This window comes from Gymnoscopelus microlampas (assembly GCF_963454915.1).
Source record: "Gymnoscopelus microlampas genome assembly, chromosome: 4".
Lineage (NCBI taxonomy): Eukaryota > Metazoa > Chordata > Actinopteri > Myctophiformes > Myctophidae > Gymnoscopelus > Gymnoscopelus microlampas.
In genome coordinates, this window is record NC_139941.1 from 31,383,370 (window position 1) to 31,404,149 (window position 20,780).

General features: G+C 41.7%; 1 protein-coding gene across 1 annotated transcript in view; it reads left to right on the plus strand.

Annotated features, from left to right (window-relative positions):
- The window catches only part of wscd2 (WSC domain containing 2), a 41,963-nt gene that overhangs the window by 15,722 nt on the left and 5,461 nt on the right, over positions 1-20,780 (plus strand). Inside the window, exons 2-6 of the mRNA XM_084056302.1 lie at positions 5,357-6,313; positions 9,398-9,512; positions 10,821-11,005; positions 13,986-14,107; positions 15,746-15,920. Coding sequence (XP_083912428.1) covers positions 5,929-6,313; positions 9,398-9,512; positions 10,821-11,005; positions 13,986-14,107; positions 15,746-15,920 — 982 coding nt within the window. The 5' untranslated portion in view covers positions 5,357-5,928. The remainder of the gene's footprint in view (positions 1-5,356; positions 6,314-9,397; positions 9,513-10,820; positions 11,006-13,985; positions 14,108-15,745; positions 15,921-20,780) is intronic.

Here is a 20,780-nt window from a genome sequence, read left to right on the forward strand (position 1 = left end):
AACTATCTTGAGATTCTCCAGAATGTCTCCACTGATGGGCTTCCAGAGGCTTTGAGTAGTCGTTGGTAATTAATTGTCTCGGGCGCCAAGCCAATCATTATAGCCGGCACACACCAGGATCAGCTACCGGTCTAATTAAAATGGTTGGCATGAAGTTGAGAAGCCAGGGCTCCAGCACCCGTTGTGGCAACATTTGCCAGATACAAAAGCAAAGAGAAGTAATTGGTTTGGCACATTGAAACAGTGGCACACAGCACTGGTCATGGGTCATCGCCTCCTCTAAGAGTGCCATCTGTGTTGGTTGAGCTGTTTTATCACAGAGTGGTGTGAGTTTGGCATCTAATAGATCCTTATGACCATTTTCATTACATCTATATAGCACAGTACTGTTTTAATAATATATTGTGTCAAGGAATTCCTGCCTGCCTTCATTGTTTGGTTCATGACACATTTACTGAACAGGTGAAGTACGCACGCACGCACGGACGCACGCGCGCGCACACACCAACGCACACATACACACACTGCACATGCATGCATAGGATACGCACAGATATACTATAATATACTATGCAGAAGCACAGTGCAATGCTTAATCCATATTCGATTAAATGCTTTCCTCTATACATAATAGAATGGTACACACAAGCTTTATTTCTGACCAGCATCAGAGGGAATCCACATTCAAATAAATTCCCTTGAAAACCTGCCTGTATTCCAAGGGTCTGACTCTGAACTGTCCCATCAGCTGAGTTTGCATGATGTACAACAGGGGACATGCAAACCCCCCGTTGTAGATCTGACGTAAACATCACTGGGGGAGGAATGTGATCTTTAGCTTGATTTGATTTAACAAACACAGCTAATGCACACTGGCAGGCCAAACACACCAGGATAGCGGAAAGACAGGCCCCAGGGTGAGGGGAAGGTCAGGGTTGTTAAACAGGACACTGCAGCTACAGCATGCCATTAACCCTTATGTTGTCTCTGTCACAGCAATAGAGGACAGCTTACCTGGATCCTTGTTGTTAGTCTACATAACCATATTGCTACAGTATTCAACTGATGAATGAATGAATGGATGGATGATTTTATTTTGTCATTGAACACAAGTGTACAACAAAATTATCTTAATGACATCAATCCAATGCAGTAAGAGCGATAGAATGCATATAATATATTGACCACACATACAGTAGAGTGAGGAAGAGAAGTGAGAGAGGGAGAAAAAAATTTAGAGATAGAGAGATGGAGAGAAAAGACTCATAAACAATTTCCTCTCCTACTGACAGCTGGTGCCAGAGCACCTGATACCCTCTTGTTCTTGTCCTTTTGGGATCTAAACTTTTGAGTGCTGCAGTAATGAGTGTGTTTCCGCTCTCCATTACGGTTAATGACTACTATCAGTAGAACCTTTTGCCAGAGACCAGAAGTTGCCTCACTGGCCTGTTGAGCCCACCGTCCCCTTTCCAGCCCCCAGTGTCATCTCACAGCAATGTTATTTTACTGTTATCACTGTTGTATTCCACTGTCGTGTGGGGAAGAACGACTGCCAAGTCCAACACAAGCCATGGGAGGGTGTTGATTCCATCTAATGCAACTCAGCTGGAGGGAATTGCGCTGGGGAGCTGAAGGTCTAAAAGTTTAAAAAGCCTCACCCAGTTGCTCAAGAACTGAAAGGGGGTCCTTTTTTGGCAAGCTAAAGACAAAGGAATGGAAATTAAATACATATGGACAATTCAAGCCAAACCACATATTTCATGCTCTCCATGGGAAAATAGCATTCTGGGTTTTGGGATCTGTCTGCTTCTCCAGTGTTCATACTGTATCATCTTGACATTTGCAAAGGAGAAATATTTTAGAATAATGCAGTAACAGAAGGCCCGTTTGTCCTTCCAAATTATTCCAAGTGATGCTCACATATATTGAGGAAACAAAGCCTCTCTTCTACTTGCCATGAACATCAGCTTTGGGTTATTTCCATCTTGACTATTGACCATAGTCATAGTCGGTGTGGGAAACAATCCAGGTCCTGTGGGAGGAGCGTCATAGGTGAGTGTAGCCCCAGCAGGCATGGGCCTGTTCCTGGTCAATAAGTCCCAGGGTAGAGATGAAGAATATTTATGGACTGACCCACAGCACTATTTGCCCATGGTGAGCTGAGCTGGCTGTCGGCCTGGTCGGCAAAGATTAACTTTGACACCCACTCCCTCCTAAATCCACTCTGATTAAATATTTGCTGGCTCATTTAATATGAATGTGAATTAATGACCAGTCAGTGAGTTTACGTCTGCTCCACTTGAGTAATGGCCATGATTTGGGTACAAGAACCCCACAGCACCTCTCCAATCCCTGGTGTGCCTTACTTTTTCTTATACATTTTATAACCATGCAAATGTCACATTCTGACTTTCATCCAAAATTCTCCCTTTGCAGTGCTGGAAGTTCATAAAGTTCAGCTGCACTGCCGTCAGCAGTGCACACAAGTATGGGGAAGTTATGATCACTGACCTTAATGTGCAGCACTGCAGACTTATGGGAGAGCTGCCTGTTTGCTGGTCTCCACTCTGATGAAAGAAGCCATACAAATCCAGTCTGTGCCTCACTGTCTACTCTGAAACCTCTGAAGTGTGTGCACACTCATGTTGCTGTTATTTGATCCAGCAAATTAGTCCTGAGTAGAGTTCAATTTCATTTTCGTTTGTTAGTGGACATAAATAATTAAAACTAGCCCTGTTTGTCGGTCTACTATGTGTTACCTGTGTCTGAGGGAGAGTGTGTGGGCAGATGTGTTCCTATTTAGTCTCGCGTAGCCAGACGATCAGAGATCTCTGCCTACTGACATGTCTGGGGAAATTTCATTGAATGGGCTTGGACGCCAGCGAAAACCAGCGGTAACAAACTTATGCCTATTACTTGGAAACCCAATCCTGATCTATCTATCCCATATGAAGGAAAGCCCCTGAAGTCTTTGCATTGGTTCTGTGGATCTTTTTTAAATTTCCGATTTTTTTCCACCCAGTTTGAACCCATTCATTGAATTTAGATATCAGTAGGCGGAGATCTCTGATCATCTGGCTACGCGAGACTAGTCCCTATGTAACTTTCTCCAAATTCTATATTTTTACAGACAGAACTGTACCTTCTGTACAGATACTGATCCTGTAGTGAGGAAGAAGGATTACATCACTCCTCTAAAAGCTGCAACATACAATCTAATTTGTGCCGGCTTGCTAATGACCACAGGTCCTCAACCCCAGGGGGGCAGACAAATAACGAATTTTCAGGATCTTAACACTGCCTGAGGAGGCAGCGTTTAGGGAGTATGGCATCTCAAATACAGTGTTGATAGACCAGGATTGCATATTGTTTATACTACAGGTACCACAGGGGGGCCAATTGGAAAGAGGGAGGAAACAAGTTATATATTTGTTAATTAAAAGCAAATTAATACAAAGCCTTAATTTGTTCTCATTTAAAACATAAATCAAAAAGGTGTGGTTTTAACCTTTGAATAACTGTCATAGGTAAGAAAATACAATATATATATATATATATATATATATATATATATATATATATATATATATATATATATATATATATATATATATATATATCAACAACAAAAAATCACTTGGCTTTTCAAAACAGGAAAAAAAGAAAACAAGTAACAGAAACCATGCACTTGTTGTAAGTGTGTGTGTGTGTGTGTGGGGGGGGGTGTGTGGGTGTGTGTGTGTGTGTGTGTTTATATATATAAAATCCAATTGATAAGATTATATTTCCAGTCAACTTTTAATCTGGCAGCCCTGTTTTTAGGCTCATTATTTCGGACCCCAACATTTTTGGGGTCCTTATCATCTGTATAAACAGTGGTTTCCCAACTTTTCCATGACAACACAGTATAAATCTGTAGAACTGCATTAATCTTAAATACTTCTGCCACTTTATGTACACAATTGCATCTTTATCTCCATTTAAGCCCAATCATCATATTTCTGTTCAATGCCATAATGGCTGTTTACTTAACTGGTCAGAGTTGGAAGTATGACACCCAGATGAAAGAGATTATGTAGTTTCAATGTCAGGGGTCTTGTCCATGAACCCACTCACATGGGTCATTTACTTGAATGTTTTGAACATCTGAACTCAATGTGAACTAACAGACTGAATCAATTTTGGAATATAGTATATATTATGCAAATATAATATAGACAGAGAAGTGTTGAGAAAGAAGACTGCATATTGCATTCTTTAATTTTCAGCAATTACTCTACAGCAATGGTTAGTTAACAACAGCACATAGTTAAAAAAAAAGTCCTCAGCAGTACAGTACTGTACTGTATGCATTGTGGTTAATTGGCAAAAGTCAATAGTCAATGATCCATTTTTCCTTGAGGGTCTTGGATGCTTCCTGGCTTTCCAGGGGGTAAATGGACAGGCTGAGAGACAGGCTGGGGGCTGGGTCTTGTGGTGGGCTAAGTTTCAGGTAACAAAAGTTTTTTGTGGGCTTTTCCTGAGGCAGACAGATAGCTCCAGGGGTGAGTGTCCCCTCGAATGTTCTGGAAAATTCCACGACCCTGAAGTGTTGCATTACGCCTGCCAATTGTACCCCGCTCAGGTCTGTCTGCATCCTTGAACAGAGAGTCCTTTCAAAGTGATTGCAGAGGATTTAAGAGATGAGAATTCTGAATGGGAACATTATTTCCTGTTGCTAAAATCTGATCAAAGTCAATTACTAATATTCTTTGGACTTATATAATCATGGCCAAAGACAAAATTCTATCCAAGGATCATCTGGTATATCAACCCGGAACTATGTTTTGAATTTCCTTATGCTTAAGATACTCTTGCTTCTCTTTGATGATTCTTTAAACCTGTGTATCTGTTTGTCCCTTCAAGTATACTTGGTTCAACTTAATTTAGAGAAAGATCTAATTGATGAACATAACTGAAACTTGTTGATATCAGCGTAAATAGAGTAAATACCAGACAGTGCTGGGCTTCCATAAAACTGATCTCTCTCTCTCTCTCTCTGTCTCTCTCTCGCTCTCTCTCTCTCTCATGCAAAATCACAAATCATATCTCTTGGTTATAAATGAACAACTGCATTGCAATAAACCTGTAATGAGATACAAAATATAGAGAGTAATATACAGCGAATATATACAATACTGTGACCACAAAAGCTTAGCCATACATTTACAGCGTTGCAAAGCAGATGTTGCTTCATACTTACTATTTCACTAAGCTGATCAGTGATTTTATGTTTTGTCTTTCTTTGCACCTGCAACATCACTTAGGTGTGTGGTTTTTCTTGTTCTCATTCTTTTTCTTGTTCTCATTCTTGCAGATGGTGAGACATGACCTCCCTCCCAGATTGCACCAGTGAATGGCTGGTCACACAAAAGGTGCAAAAGGCGAGGGGAGCTCGGCCAGTAAATAAAACCTTCATTAATCTGCGCTGAGGGAGAAAGTGCCACCGTACAGCTGGCATGGCATCTCTGTAGGTTGAGGACTTGAGTGAAAGCGGTGTTCGGTGATCATCTTTCACTCTGAGCCACTCACCTTTCATGCCATGGCCCTGCGACTAGTGCTCGGGGCTGGGCTCTCAGAGGGAACGTAGACTCAACGAGGACACATCGTCTAGCACCGCTCTCTGACTGCACGCCTGGATAAGGACCTCAGCCTCATGAGCCTGAGCAGGCACATATGCAGAATCTGCTATTTGGTGTGACCTTCACGCAGAATTGGATTAAGACATTTCAGCCACTGCTCTCTCTCTACATTTTAATTGGCCTTCTGTGAGTTGCAATGCCTCTTTGAAGGAGGGGGGGGCGGTGACAGGGCTGTTACTGTCTGCTGCTTTATGAGTCTTCATCACTTACTGTGTGAATGCGTGATTGAGAGGCAGGGGAAGGCAGCATGGCCAGGCCTCTGCTGAAGATACAACGCTATTTCCGCAGGAAACCTGTGCGCTTCTTCTCCCTCATCCTCTTGTATCTGACTGCCGGCAGCCTTGTGTTCCTTCACGCTGGCTTCGTTGGGGAGAGCTCTTCGGGAGTCAGCGGGGGCCCAGTGGTTTTGGAGACGGGAGGTCGAACATCGCCCTCAGACGGCCGGGGGCGGGGCGTCATGGCTACCAGGGTGATTAAGGAGACTCGCAGACCTGGCCGGAGGTATGGTCCTCCGTGGATGAAGAAAGCCGCACAGGATGGCCATGACACCGGGGGCAGGGGGGGAGACTACACCAGCAGCTGGAACCGTGCCCTCAAAGGACGTAATGCCAAAGACACTGATGATGGAAGAGGTGGGTCATGTACTGCTAGTGGTTCTCTGCCAGCAAACACTAGATGCACTTTCGCAATACTGCAGTGGTATTCATTTCGTTTTGGCAAAATCCCCGGAGCTGCTATCAGAGCCTCCTCGTGCTTCTCTCAGAATCGTAATATTTAAAACCTGTTAAGCCTAACATGGATAGATGGTAAGATGCTAAATACATATAAACATTACTGTTATATAGAAATGATAGATGCTAATAGGAAGATAAAGTACATTTTACGGTTACATGCATGGGGCTGCAGTGCTATAAATTAATGGGAAAAAGGATCGAGGTTGCCTTTGTGATGTCAAGTTGCTGTAGTATGTTAATAGCTGGAGATTTTACCTGGAACAGTAACTGGCTATACTTGCAATGTCTTTAAAAGGAGGCAGTTAGAGTGACCTTTCACCTTTTTTTCCCCCCTAAGACATTCTAACCGACTAATCCATAAACTCCATAAAACTTTTTTTACCAGATGGTACAGAATACTGAATTTGGTGTCACTATCCCCTCAAAAACATTTGATGATCTAAAAACAAACAAAAAAAAACATTTGAACAAACAATAAGGTCAGAGATGATTGTGAGTGGTTGTTCATTGCAGGATAATCGGCTGAATGCCTGCTTTCCTAAGCAGATGGCTTTTTGTGCAGATATATCTCTAGGCTTAGCTAAAATTTAGTTGTGTTCACTTTTGTGGCCCTTAGTGTGTGTACCCTGTCTGCAGTAATTAACCTCTTGGAAAAAAGAGCTGGCACTGCAGTGAAATGATGGAGACTCGTTGAATGTTTTGGTTCCACGTGGCTCCCAGAAGCAGCTGGTGAAATGCAGTGAGAGCCAGGAGAGATCAGTGCAGTGGAAACTGAGAGGCCTACTTCTCTCACAGGCTGTCAGGGTATTTCTCTTCACTCACCCATAATAATGTCAACATGGCTACTGCAGACCATTGTTGAACTGCTGCAACAGCAACCCATATGAATTCTCACCTGGGTAGAGAGACACAGGGGAGTTAGTTGTGTCTAGTATGCAGAATTTGATGGAATAATATTACAGCTATTGCATTCATAAAAGTGGAATGTTTTTAGTGCTAACATAGTATTAAGCATATCTCTTCCGATTATGGGTTCAGGAAATGTTTACACTGCACATTCAAGACCCCCCCCCCCCCCCCCCCGCCTCCAGTTAGCATCAAGCCTAATTTATGCTCCGTCGCACGATGGTGTTGTGTGCCGAGAATGGCCGAGAATAGCAGACCACAAGCTCATAATGCAAGGCATTCGTGACAAAGTATGAATCAGGCTTCAGAACGTCAACCTCCTCAAGCCTTTCTTTTTCCCTTTCCTCTTTCTCTTCCTGAAGTGGTAGCCCCACAGGACCATAGATGAGTATGATGAAAGTGCAATTAAAAGCATCAAAGCATTTCTGCTCTCCCTGCTATCCACCAGTACTCTGAGTGCACTGCAGCTGGCTTTCCAGCCTTTACAACTCGGTCATGCTATGGTTACATAGCAAGGATACACAGTAGTCAGACAGACTAGTACAGTGGTTGTTGATTAAAGACTATTATGACCCAGTGGATAATATGAGGTTATTCTCGAAGTTATACATTCTAGAGCACAGATTTAAAACACAGATTGTATTATACCCTAGGTGGGGTTGGCGAAAGGGCCTTTCTGTGTGGAGTTTGCATGTTCTCCCCATGTCCCCTAGGGTAGGTACCCTCACAAAAACATGCAGTAATCCTGGTCTCTATACTACCTCCCCCTGGTCAGCCGTTGCGCCTGAAGGAACTGGTTGGAATAACGTGTTCCTTCCACGTGCTACGTCCTACCAGGAAACTCACCCCTTTCAGGTGGTAAGAAGCGGGCTGCTCACTCCTCATGCATTGAAGGAAGCATGAGCTCAGTTCGGGGATCTCCCCAGGCCGGCAGAGGGCGAGTAGCGCCCAGGATTACTAGCTTAGGCAATTGGCACTGGGTGAAAAAAATGGGTTACAAAAATCGTGGGATTTCTTCTTTTTTTTTAACTAAAAACACGGATTGTATGGGAGTTCAAGGAAGCAAACAGGTAGTGGTTACATACACCTGTCATTCCATTATGAAAGACTTAATCACGCTTCCATAACCATTTATGCCCTATTATATTCTTTGGCTATTTGAAAATAGCCGATCTACAAGCTCACAATGCACCGCAACCCGAGCTTGCATGTATATCTGTTATTTTGTTTAAGATTAAGAATGTTATTTTTTATTGTGAGAAATTAGTTTTTGAAGTTTAAAAAAAAACGTTAACATTTTGGGATGCCAGGGTGAAAGTGGTTAAATTAAAATTGATACAACTAGTTCATGTCCATAAACCTGAAAATATGGAATATTTACTAAAGTGCAGCTACATTTGTATCGGTTTCCTCTGTAAAGCAGATTAGTACCCAGCTCAACAATGGTTAGGAGGAAGATTATATCAGAGGTCCTGCAGCACACCACACGCAGCTCAACCCCAGACCTTTTAGACTATTACAATTATAATAATGCACCAGGTTAAGACCACGTCCCTCCCCCACTTATAGCTATTAACAGAGGTTTAAAGGGGTAATGGGGCAATGGCAGAGCACAGATGGTGAGAGAGGTTTGGTGGTGTTTTGAATTTCAGAGCCTGTGTAACCTCAGTGAAAAGAGCAGCGTTTTAATGAGCAGGAAAGAAAGGCATGGTAGGTTTGCTGTGTGAGGAGGAACATTGCCTCTCACTATCCCTCCCCCCACCACACACATCGGCCTACTGCCAGGGAAATGACTGCATTACAGAAACAGGCCACTAGAAGGGGTTGAATCTTTATAAATAAATTAGGACGCTGCTCCAGTTAGGGCTCTGTTCACTGGACTGACCTGTGTAACACTGAGTGTTAGACACCGTTAAGGTCTTTCAGTGGATATCATGGTAAAATATATACTTGCCATTTGTCTTGCCATTTTAGGGTCCATAATTGTGTTATTGTATTGTAGTTTCACAGTGTATTGCTTGTCACATGTACTGTATTTTATCTAACTTGTGATCTGTTTAAAAAACACTTTTCCAGCAAAGTACATTGGCTGCTACACAGACAACATACAGAAAAGAGCGCTGAGGGGCACATCCTTCTTGGACTACAAGAAAATGTCTGTTTTCCGTTGCCAGGACAACTGTGCAGAAAGGTACGACTATGACAGTCAAAAGCACACACCTTCACTTTGTCCTGTCTCCCCTTTAATCATTCATCATTAGTCACTGTAACGCAAAAATGAAACCCACAGTAAAACCCACAGCACATTAATTGACCTCAGTGCAACTGTGCTCCAAGCCTCCACGGCATGCCGTCCTCTCTCTCCCTGCCACCACTCTCAGAACTTTGACTTCTTCTCCGAGGAACAGATGCCTTCATCGAATGCTTCCCATTACACCTGTCACCGATTCACAGACGGTGCGGTGCACAGAGAAAGGCGAATAGAATAGAAAGAAAGGGGGGGGGGGGGGTGTGGGACGGTTTTAGCTTCTCCCTAATGGCCCTCGCGTTCCTTCCTCGGAGCAGTGAGTAGGTAAACAAAAACAAACAAATGAGGGGAAAAGCACAATTTGCAGCAGTGGTGGAAGCTTGATTGACAACCGTGTATGATAGGTGTGCTGGCTAACTAACTGCATTCTAACAGTCCCTTATTATACAGAGACGTATGTCCGCATAGAAAGTGACGCAAGTTTATCTACTGAATAGACTTCCTTCTGTGCTTTACGTCTATAGAGCATTAACCAATTCATCTACTAGAGGGCAGTGGTACTTTCTGATGACCTACATTCCCCTACAATGCAATGCGATGACTTGAGACTGAAGTCTGTGGTGACGTCTGTTGTTCACCACATTCACATGCAAAACTGCTAGCATTAGCCTGCTAGCTTATCTGTACAACCAGACATCATGATTTAAAAATAAATGGACACTTAAAGCTACATCAGCAAACGTAACATGAATCTTTAAACTGGTAGTGCTTTAGACTATATGCCTTTGCCTATATATGGAGATCTCTGTATCTGTCTGTCCTTGTCCTTTTTATGACCCTATGGAGATCCCTGATGTCATCAGTATCTGCCCTTATATGGGCATGCTGGTCGGATCTGCGGCTCTGAACAACCGGATCTCCATACTCTATGCCTATACATGGGCATAGCGTTTGGATTGACGGTTCTGGACAACCGACTGTCCCCGACTTCAAGCCCGAATCTGAAGTTGTGTGGTTCTCGTTCTTGAGATGCACGAACAACAGATACACGCACACACACACACACATGCACATACGCAGATATTTCAAACATTTATAATAGAAGGATGGGCCTGGGGAGGATCCATACAGGGTCAGATACACTGTATGACAACTCAAAATTACTATCTGAGGGTCGAACTGCACAGCCTCTCTGATTTCCTTTCCAAATAATGTTAATTTCCCATTCCTACCTGTCCTGTCTGTGTCCAGAGGTTACCTATATGCAGGCCTGGAGTTTGGGGCAGAGTGCTACTGTGGCCACAAGATCCAGGCTCCAAATGCTTCAGAGAGTGAATGCAACATGGATTGTAAAGGCGAGAGGGGCAACTTGTGCGGAGGAGCCAACCGCCTATCCATCTACAGATTGGAGCTGAGCCATGAGTCAGCGCGACGCTGTGAGTTGATCCATCAACCCCTAAAGCCCCCTACACACTAAACCTTGTTGTCCAGACTACTACTGACTTTAAGTCGAATGAAGTCGGGAGATCAGTCAGTTGAAAGGTGTGAAAAGGTTGCTGAATGCAACTCTCTCCACACCGCATCGACAGTCAGCTAGTACTAGTTTGATGTAAAAAATATGGCTGGACGTTCGCTTTTCAATAACAAACACATGAACATGCCACGCAATGTGTGCATGCTCAAAACATGAACGCAGTGCCCGATTGCTGTGACACTTGTGCACGCACATTCCCGCTAGTCCAAGGAAGAAATGCCACCCTACATTTTTTAAATCGGCCACATGGTGGCGCTATAACAGGCAGATTTCTGTGAGAAGCTAATCCCCAGCAACATTGATGTGAAACCTTGCTCCCTGGAGGCCTACTAAGAACCTTTGACCTTTCACACATTTTTCACACCGGCCTGTTATAGCGCCACCAAGAGGCCGATTTTTGCTAAACTCATTTTTTGATCATTTCTACAGATTTTGTCCAAACATCATGCCAATCAGTACACATTATCTCTATAGTCATGTGATCAAGACGGATGTGTCCCGATTTGACATATTCCATCCTGATTGGCCAATGTTGGCTTCCAAAGTTTGCAGGAGTGGCTCGTCTTGAACAAAATGCCTCAAATCATGAAAGCAGCGTCCGATTGCCGGCCCACAATAACCTACCTTCCCTGGCGGAGACCTGTGCTCTGAGGAGCAATTTTTTCTAGTTTATATTTGCTTTCAGAGAAAATCTGACAGCTTGTGTGAGCCACACACACATACTCTTTTTTTAATAGATTCGTTTTTTACCCCCTTTTCTCCCCAATTTAGTCGTGCAGCGCTGTAATGATATACCATACAGTCTATATGCGCTGCATTAAGACAAAATAAATTTTACGCGAGCACTACCTCCGTATTGCGTGAGAGCTCTAACCCCTCTCTGCCACTCCGCTGCTATCCAAACATTGAATTGACCGAGCTTGCTGGGTTGGCTTTCAATGCCTCACTACAACTTTCGACCTGACACGACAGTGTACACACTGCCTATTCAAAAGCAGATTATCGGCCACAGACACTTACCGCCGCCAACATTGTGTGTTGGGGGGCTGAACACTAAGCTCCCTCTGACTTTTAAAGGTATTACATGCTGTTTCATTAACCATATTCAATCATACGACAGTACAAGTACAGCAGCAAGGTCATTTTGTTATACAAACACAAGAAAGCACTGTAATGTATTTGATCCAGCTAATACAGACCAACTACAAAAAAAAGTTCAATGATTGACTGTATTAACCGAATACACTGATGCTATTTCAATACAGGACATACTCATAGTCAGCCAATTTAGGAATATATTTTTCATTTTGGATTAAAGTCACAGTTAGGTATGACCTGCGCTGTTGTGTTTAACTTCTTCCTCTTGAGAGCTGTGCTGCCTAGCCATGGTCTGCATTATAAATACACTTTGTCTGCCTCAGGATCACTGACGGAAGGAAGGAACAGCTCATTAATAAAAGACACCAATTCCGAGCTCCTGTAGTTTGAGACTGGTGTGGATGTGGTTTTGTTTAGATTAGCACCATGTTACTGTCTCTTTGAAAGGAAATGGATACACCCTGCTATTGTATTTAAGGAAGTCAAGCCCACCATATCAGGGTAACGTGCACATCCTCATCAACTCCTCTTACACAACAAATAAATCCTTGTCTCGACCCCTGGTCTTCCTGCTTATTGCTGTTTGTTTACTTAAGAGTGACATGGAACCACACTGTTGGGTGTTCTCATTTCCCTTTTCTGTTGTTTTTGAGAAAACTGCTGATCATAGCTGTCAATGTTTGCGTGTTCACCCCTCACCCTCATCGTCATGTGAGCCTCGCTGAGTACATGGAAAAGGAGATGCAAAATGATACGTGTAAGATGATGTATCATTTGCAGAGCAAATACTCATGCAGCCACTTCATGAATTTCCATTGCTGTATTTTTAATGACATGCTGGTGAAGCTGACAAAGACAAAGAGGAAGTTAAATGCAAAATATACATTAGATCAGGGGAGGAGTTTTCCACACCCTATGTTTGTTTGAAGTAAATACGAAGCAGGAGAAAAATTGCCACCATATGAATCAATGAGAAGTCAGTGCGTGGATATGGATCAAGCTCATACTAGTGTCATGGTGTTAGTCCATACAGACATGTAAGACCACACCACTACTACAACTAATCCCCATTTTGTCATGAACCTGGTGTCAGTACAGACTGACAAAGGAGACCACACATGTAATCAAGGGGTAAAAAATATACACATTTATTAATTTAATACCAATTTTGTCATGAACCGGGTATATGCCATAGACAAGGGAGACCGCATGTAACCATAGGGTAAAGGTGAATAGATTTATTCAACTAATGGTAACAACCAGACAGATTATTGTGCAATGTGCCATGTCCGCCATATCCAGTCCTTTAAAATAGACATCAGTGATCAGTGGATTCGGGTGTATTTCATCCTCCTGACACACATGCACAGGAACAGAAGAAACACAGGACAAAACAGCTACTGTATGTTATCAACGTTTTGGTGTATGAAGATTTGAACACTTTGTCGTTGTGAGATTGTAGATTGGCTATTTTCGGCACTGTCGTATGACTGAGTATAAGTTGTGCGTAGTCTTGTCTATGTTACATCATTACCACAGCAACCAATGCAGATAGGGTGATGATGTCTGAATACATAAATGTGGTCTGATCTCTTGCAAATCTCAGTCCTAAAGATCAGGTTTGAGAAAATAATAGTATTTGCCTGCAGTCTGAACAAAGCCAAGATCCTCAAGCAGAGTGGGAGGGGTCATCACAGAAGCTATCCTATTTATCTTTAACGGAAACATACTGAACAGTACATTATTGTCCATTTAGAGCTGTTTTGCTCTGCTCTGTGTTTCAGATGGGAGTGCAATATTCAAAGGATGTTTCCACAGGCCTGACAATGTGACTTTGGCCCTTCCCATCAGTACAGTCATACAGAACATGTCTGTGGACAAGTGTGTGGACATGTGCACAGAAAAGGTGAGGAAGAAGTGTGAGCTTTAAGCCCTAACACCTTTCAGTACAAAATCTGTACCCGTAGTAGCTGTAGGGAAACATACACATACCCATGCTCACCCAGAATCACTGTCCGTGGCTGAGTGGCATACCCCCCTCATTGGCTCTTCTATGAAAGAAAGCCCTAACTAACCCCTGCACCCCCACACCAACCACCATTAAAAGAAAGTAGATACAATAAATATGATAATACTACCAATAATAGAAATCATAATAATAATAATTATAAAAAATATGTATTTGTTATCAAATGAGAAATTTATATAAAAAAATGTAACCCTTCCCAACCAACCCTCTCATAGGCTTATGAAAAAACGGCAAACAACAAAACCTGTAATAATCACAAAAAGATGGCCATTTTTAATAATTATTAATAATCAGAATAACACCTTAAAGGACAATTTTAGTTTTTTACAACCAAGGTTTATATTTTAGCTTGTAATTAAAGTAAATAAAAGATGAGTGTTATTTTTTTTTCATGTACTGCTTTCTACAGTTTTGGCAATTTTTGCGATATTTTTTACAGTGGGCGGGGGCATTCTGTCCGGTGGCTAAATATGCCTTTTTTACACAATAAAAAAGGTCCTGAGGTCTTTGATGGCCAGATGTGAGTTATTGGGGGTTAGAAGAGCTACTGTACGTAATAATAAAGAAAACACCGGGTTATTGTGTAAAAAAAGACATATTTAGCCACCGGACAGAATGCCCCCGCCCACTGTAAAAAAAAATCGCGAAAATTGCTAAAACTATAGAAAGCAGTACATTTAAAAATGTTAACACTCATATTTTATTTACTTTAATTACAATCTAAAACATAAACCTTGGTTGTAAAAAACGTTGTCATTTAAATGAAATGCACAGGTTGACAAGTAGTACAGCTTAAAGCTTGTAAGCCCAATATCTCCCCTGGACAAATGTTTATTTTGTGCGATTAATTTGCATTAATTTAAACTGCTGTTTGTGTTATGAGAGCCATTTTTTTCCGAAACAAGGTCGTTTCAGCGCAAATAAAAGTATCAACCTGTATGAATGAGGCATCACCAAAACAAAAGTTTGATAAACTTAAAACGTATGCATTCATTCCATTGTAGCTTTAACCACAACCAAACAAGACGATAACCTGGACAATTCCCTGTCCCTAATACAAAACTAACCCTAAACGTATCCCCTCGCCCTAAACCTAACCCCTAACTGCTAAATCATAACCCCAATCTTATCCAATCCTATCTCTATTCAAATGTGTTTCCATTTCTGTCACCTTATAGCAGTTGGTTTCTTAGTGAAAGCTATCTCTGAGTTTCCCATTTCTATGGGTATTTCAACATGATCATGACAAGCAATTGGTTTAGAAGGTTTTGAGTTAAAGATTTCAATGTGATGCGGAATGTACATCGAAGCATGTTGGTTATATGACAGTTTCCCAGGCTTTGTGCTGCATGAATTAAAGACACATGACTTCAAGGTTGAATGCTATCCAGACAGTTCTGATCGATCCTCATTAGAATTCCTATGCATGTGTGAGGACTAAGGAGGAGGGAAAGCATTCATCATGTGTTTATGTCTTCAAGTTCTGAATGGCCATTTCCTCTCCCGGTAATCTAGGAGCAGTCAATTGCTGTTCTAGCTGGAGACAAGTGTCACTGTGGGTTCCCGACAAAACACTTCTCCCTTCACGAGTTGGAGGATGAGGACATGTGCCTTCACCGCTGCCAAGGGGAGGAGTTCGAGAGCTGTGGCAATGAGGAGTACTTTGTAGTGTACCAGACACAGGTTCAAGGTAAGTGTTTAGGCTGTATTAGTATTATTTTAGTTGCTTTTTACCCCTTTTTCTCCCCATGTTTTGTAGTTGTGCCAATTATTTCCTCCTCACACACATTTCCCCTGCGCCAGTGAGGAGACCCCACCGGGAGGACATAGAGCCTCCGTCCTACTTCTCCCACCCAACATTCCCTGCTGACAGGTGCCACCCCAGCCCGTATAGGATTACATGCAGTAACAATAATCACCCTCCTCCCCTCATTTTCCGAAGATTTAGACTCCAATCCACTTCCTGGTTAACTTATGACTTCAAAAGCCTGTATCTCGGCTCCTCAAAAATGGTTAAAAATCCTGGCACTCAGTGTACTCTGTTTTTAAAAAAACCTGGCACCCCATGTGTTAAGGTCTAATATTTCTACAATTGCTACAAAACCTGTATATCCAGTAATTTTGGGGCATAAACAAGAAGGTGAGGGATACCGTGCATGACATGTTCACATACTTAGACCATTTTTCAAATATTTAACATTTTTACATTTTGGATTCGATTTGGATCGAGGTGCCAAGATGTCCCTAGTGCCCACCTACCCTGTATCCCTGGGGTTTTCAACTGGTGGTCCGTGGACCACTGGTGGTCCGTGAAGGTATTGCATGTGGTCCCTGACAATGCATTCAGTAATGTAGGAAAGTGAAGGGCACAATATTTCGTTTGATTTTGGAAATAAAGAAATTTAGTAACTTGGTATTGAGGACAGGGGAATTAAATACATTATCATCATTATCAGTGGTCATTTGAGGAGGCTTATGCTTCAATTCCAAAAGGACTTAATACAAAAGAGTCCACAGAGTAGACTCTGTCAAGAGGCACATTATATGAAACACTTGTGAAGTTCTGGATGAGTTCTCAGACACAATTCACAGAGCTTAGAGCAAAAACCAAATGTATAATTGACGTTTTACTACATATCACTGTGAGAGTGGTATTTTCCACTCTGGCATACTTGAAAATGTGTACAGGGCAAGGTCGGAGACAGAAAATGACATAGGACTCTGTCCCTGTCCACCACTATGGCCAAGAAGAGACAGACATGGACCACCTGTAATTATGCCATGGACCACTAGTGGACCATGGACCACTAGTTGAGAAACAGTGCACTAAACACCTAAGATGACGTGTCGATGTTGTCAGTTATTGGGAAGTCGGAGGTCAAGAAGTTCCACAGAAAAGGGAGTTAGAATCTCAATAAGGGGAACTATTGTGCAACAAATATCAAGCCCTTAACAGTCATTATTTAAATTTTAAGCCCCCCCCCCACACCGTGACCATAGCTTTTCCCCCCACACCACCCCTATTAAATCAAATACTTTCTTAAATTTGATGGACTTATGAAGTATTATTAGTTAAACATATCTTTATAATATAATTGGCATGCAGGCGCATGCGCGAGGTAATGGGTTTGTCCCAACCAAAAAAAGGGTTTGTCCCCAAAAAAAACCTGCGCATGTTAGGTTTCGCTTTTGGTTTGCATGTTGCAGTTAGGTTTCGATTTCGGTTTGCATGCTGCAGTTAGGTTTCGCTTTCGGTTTGTGCGTTGCCAAATCATGTGCGAGAAACAAGCACCGGTGTTGCAAGGAACGTCTATACGCTCTTCTGTCTCTGTCTCCGATGTGCGGGCCAGGCTACTAGACGTTTTAATACAGTTTTAATACATTTAACAAAGGTACAATTTTTTTTTTACATCCCATGGACCGCCTGCGCAGACCTAATTATGCCATGGACCACTAGTAGTCCGTGGACCATTGGTTGAACAGTGTTATAAAGCATTAACACATGTACTTTAGTGTACACTCGACATTTAACCCGACTGATCTCCTGACATTAGTCTGTAATAGTCAGGACAACTCAGTTTGGTGTGTAGGGGCCTTTTAGGGGTTTGTCTCCACATTCCATGGATGTAGTCACAGTCAAGAGCACTGTTGACAATGTTCACACGGTGGCAATTTTGCTCCCCACCCCCTAATTACTTACTATAGGAGCAAAATGCTGCTGCCACGGCCAGGCAAGCGATACCTTCGTAGCCATTCCACCACATTATGAATGTGGTGGAATGTCACCTGTCAGCCATCAGACTGTTGAACAAGTTAAACTTTCTGTAATCCAACGCTATTTCCACTAATGCGTTTTTTTCTACCCTTGCATGTGGCTGGTGGTGAGTAGTGCTTCTGCTTCCTGAGCAGAGCTGCTTCTAAGTCTTTCAGCAGAACTATCACGTCAAGGTTGAAAATAAGTCTTGCACAAATCTCAAATTTAATAACTCAAGTCTAAAGACTGCAACAGAGGAAAAACCCAGCTAAATGGAGGAGAGTTGGTAATCAAATGGACCCTTATAGATCTTTAGTCTTGAGTGTAAAATGAAACATTACAGGTCCATTTGGTTTCGTGTTACGCTCTCAAGAGTTAAATTATTGTTAAACATCTGCATTTACGTACTTAATTAAAGTATTGTTAATTTGATCAACGTTGCCTGTAATCTCTCCTATGGTACCAACATCAATACAGCATGGAATTGTGGACAAAATCGTGTCAAACAAGAACAAAATAGTCTAAATCTCATACAAATGGTGGTCCGTGGCTCTAATACTGAATAAATAATGGACCTTGATATGAAAAGGGTTGAAAACCACTGCTTTAGTCCGTTGAGAAGTGCACATAGGCTGTACTTGTCAACCTTGCACAGTCTTAACAGTATAGATGATAGCACATAATAAATCAACACTAGAGACATTGTATGAGGAAATGGAGAAGTCATCCGTAAAGATAACTTTCATTCTGACTCACTGCCAATAGCTCAGGGGGGTTTTCCTCTAAGGCCTTTCGTTGACGCAGGATATCTTTTTAAACAGCTGCCAATATTTCACCATCATTAAAACCACAAGCCACCATCAGATGATCAGAGCTCATGCTGAGTCTAAGCCCACCACTTCCAATTTCGTACATTGTGGTTAGAAAAAGGAAATGCCATAAGTGACTAAGGGCCCCAGCATACTTAAATTAAAATGGAATTAGGCATGTTCACAACTTGTACGCAGGCAGTGTTAAGTACAATTTTTGGGTTAAAAAAAACAACTATTGAACTAAAGTTCAAGCTATATATTCAATTGGTAATCATTGCTACTGTATAGAGTGTTTGTTCAATAAAGGTTCCCGTCTCTCCTTAATAAACAGAAAATACATTTTCAGCTGGGTTGCCAATTCCATCCAGTACCCATTTATCAGCTTCACTTTTAAAGTGTTCCAGTAAAGTTCCAATAAAGAGCTGAAGCAAAGAGACAGGAGACACAACATGCAGAAAATGATCGGGCCAATCAGTGACTGCGTTTCAACTGCTGTCCGTACTACAATGAAAAGCATCAAAATCATTTTCTGATTTCTCATACTCACTCCCTATGGGCCGAAGTCCAGACTGATACCGGGGAGGAACGTGAGAGTGAATCCACGTTATCAGTCTGGCCAATGCCAGGCTAGCAGACCACGGCTGGATAATAATGGTGAAGCCGACTGATGAGTTTTACTTTAATCTTTATTTGGAACCCACCGTAGAAACTGAGAAAAAGCATACAATACATAATCAATGATCACACATTAATACACAATAATTTCGTAAAACAAATTGCACCATGACATTTGCATGTTGAACCCATAGCCTACAACATAAACAGTCAAATGTATACAGTGTATAATGCAATGCTGAAAATAAATCTCAAACAGTAAAATTCAACAATAAGAGCCTACAAGTTTGACAAACAATAAAATGTCAGTCACCTTGTTCCCTTTCCAGCTCCGTGCTATAAGTTCGCTTGACCAACATTTCACCATCATTAAAACCACAAGCCACCATCAGATGATCAGAGCTCATGCTGAGTCTAAGCCCATCACTTCCAATTTCATACATTGTGGTTAGAAAAAGGAAATGCAAGTGACTAAGGGCCCCAGCATACTTAAATTAAAATGGAAGTAGGCATGTTCACAACTTGTACGCAGGCAGTGTTAAAGGACAACTTTGGTTTTTTACAACCAAGGTTTATATTTTAGCTTGTAATTAAAGTAAATAAATGATGAGTGTAATTTTTTTTTCATTTACTGCTTTCTATAGTTTTAGCATTTTTTGCGATATTTTTTACAGTGGGCGGGGGCATTCTGTCCGGTGGCTAAATATGCCTTTTTTACACAATAAAAAAGGTCCGGCTGTCTGAGATGGCCAGATGTGAGTTATTGGGGGCTAGAAGAGCTACTGTAAATAATAATAAAGAAAACGCCGGGTTAATGTGTTAAAAAAATACATATTTAGCCACCGGACAGAATGCCCCCGCCCACTGTGAAAACACTGTAAAAAAGATTGTGAAAATTGCTAAAACTATAGAAAGCAGTAAATTTAAAAATTTTAACACTCATATTTTATTTACTTTAATTACAATCTAAAACATAAACATTGGTTGTAAAAAAACAAAGTTGTCCTTTAAGTACAATTTTTGGGTTAAAAAAAACTATTGAACTAAAGTTCAAGCTATATATTCAATTGGTAATCATTGCTATAGAGTGTTAGAGTGTACATTTTCAGCTGGGTTGCCAATTCCATCCAGTACCCATATCAGCTTCAATTTTAAAGTATTCCAGTAAAGTTCCAATAAAGAGCTGAAGCAAAGAGACCGGAGACACAACATGCAGAAAATGATCGGGCCAATCAGTGACTGCGTTTCAACTGCTGTCCGTACTACAGTGAAAAGCATCAAAATCATTTTCTGATTTCTCATACTCGCTCCCTATGGGCCGAAGTCCAGACTGATACCGGGGAGGAATGTGAGAGTGAATCCACGTTAT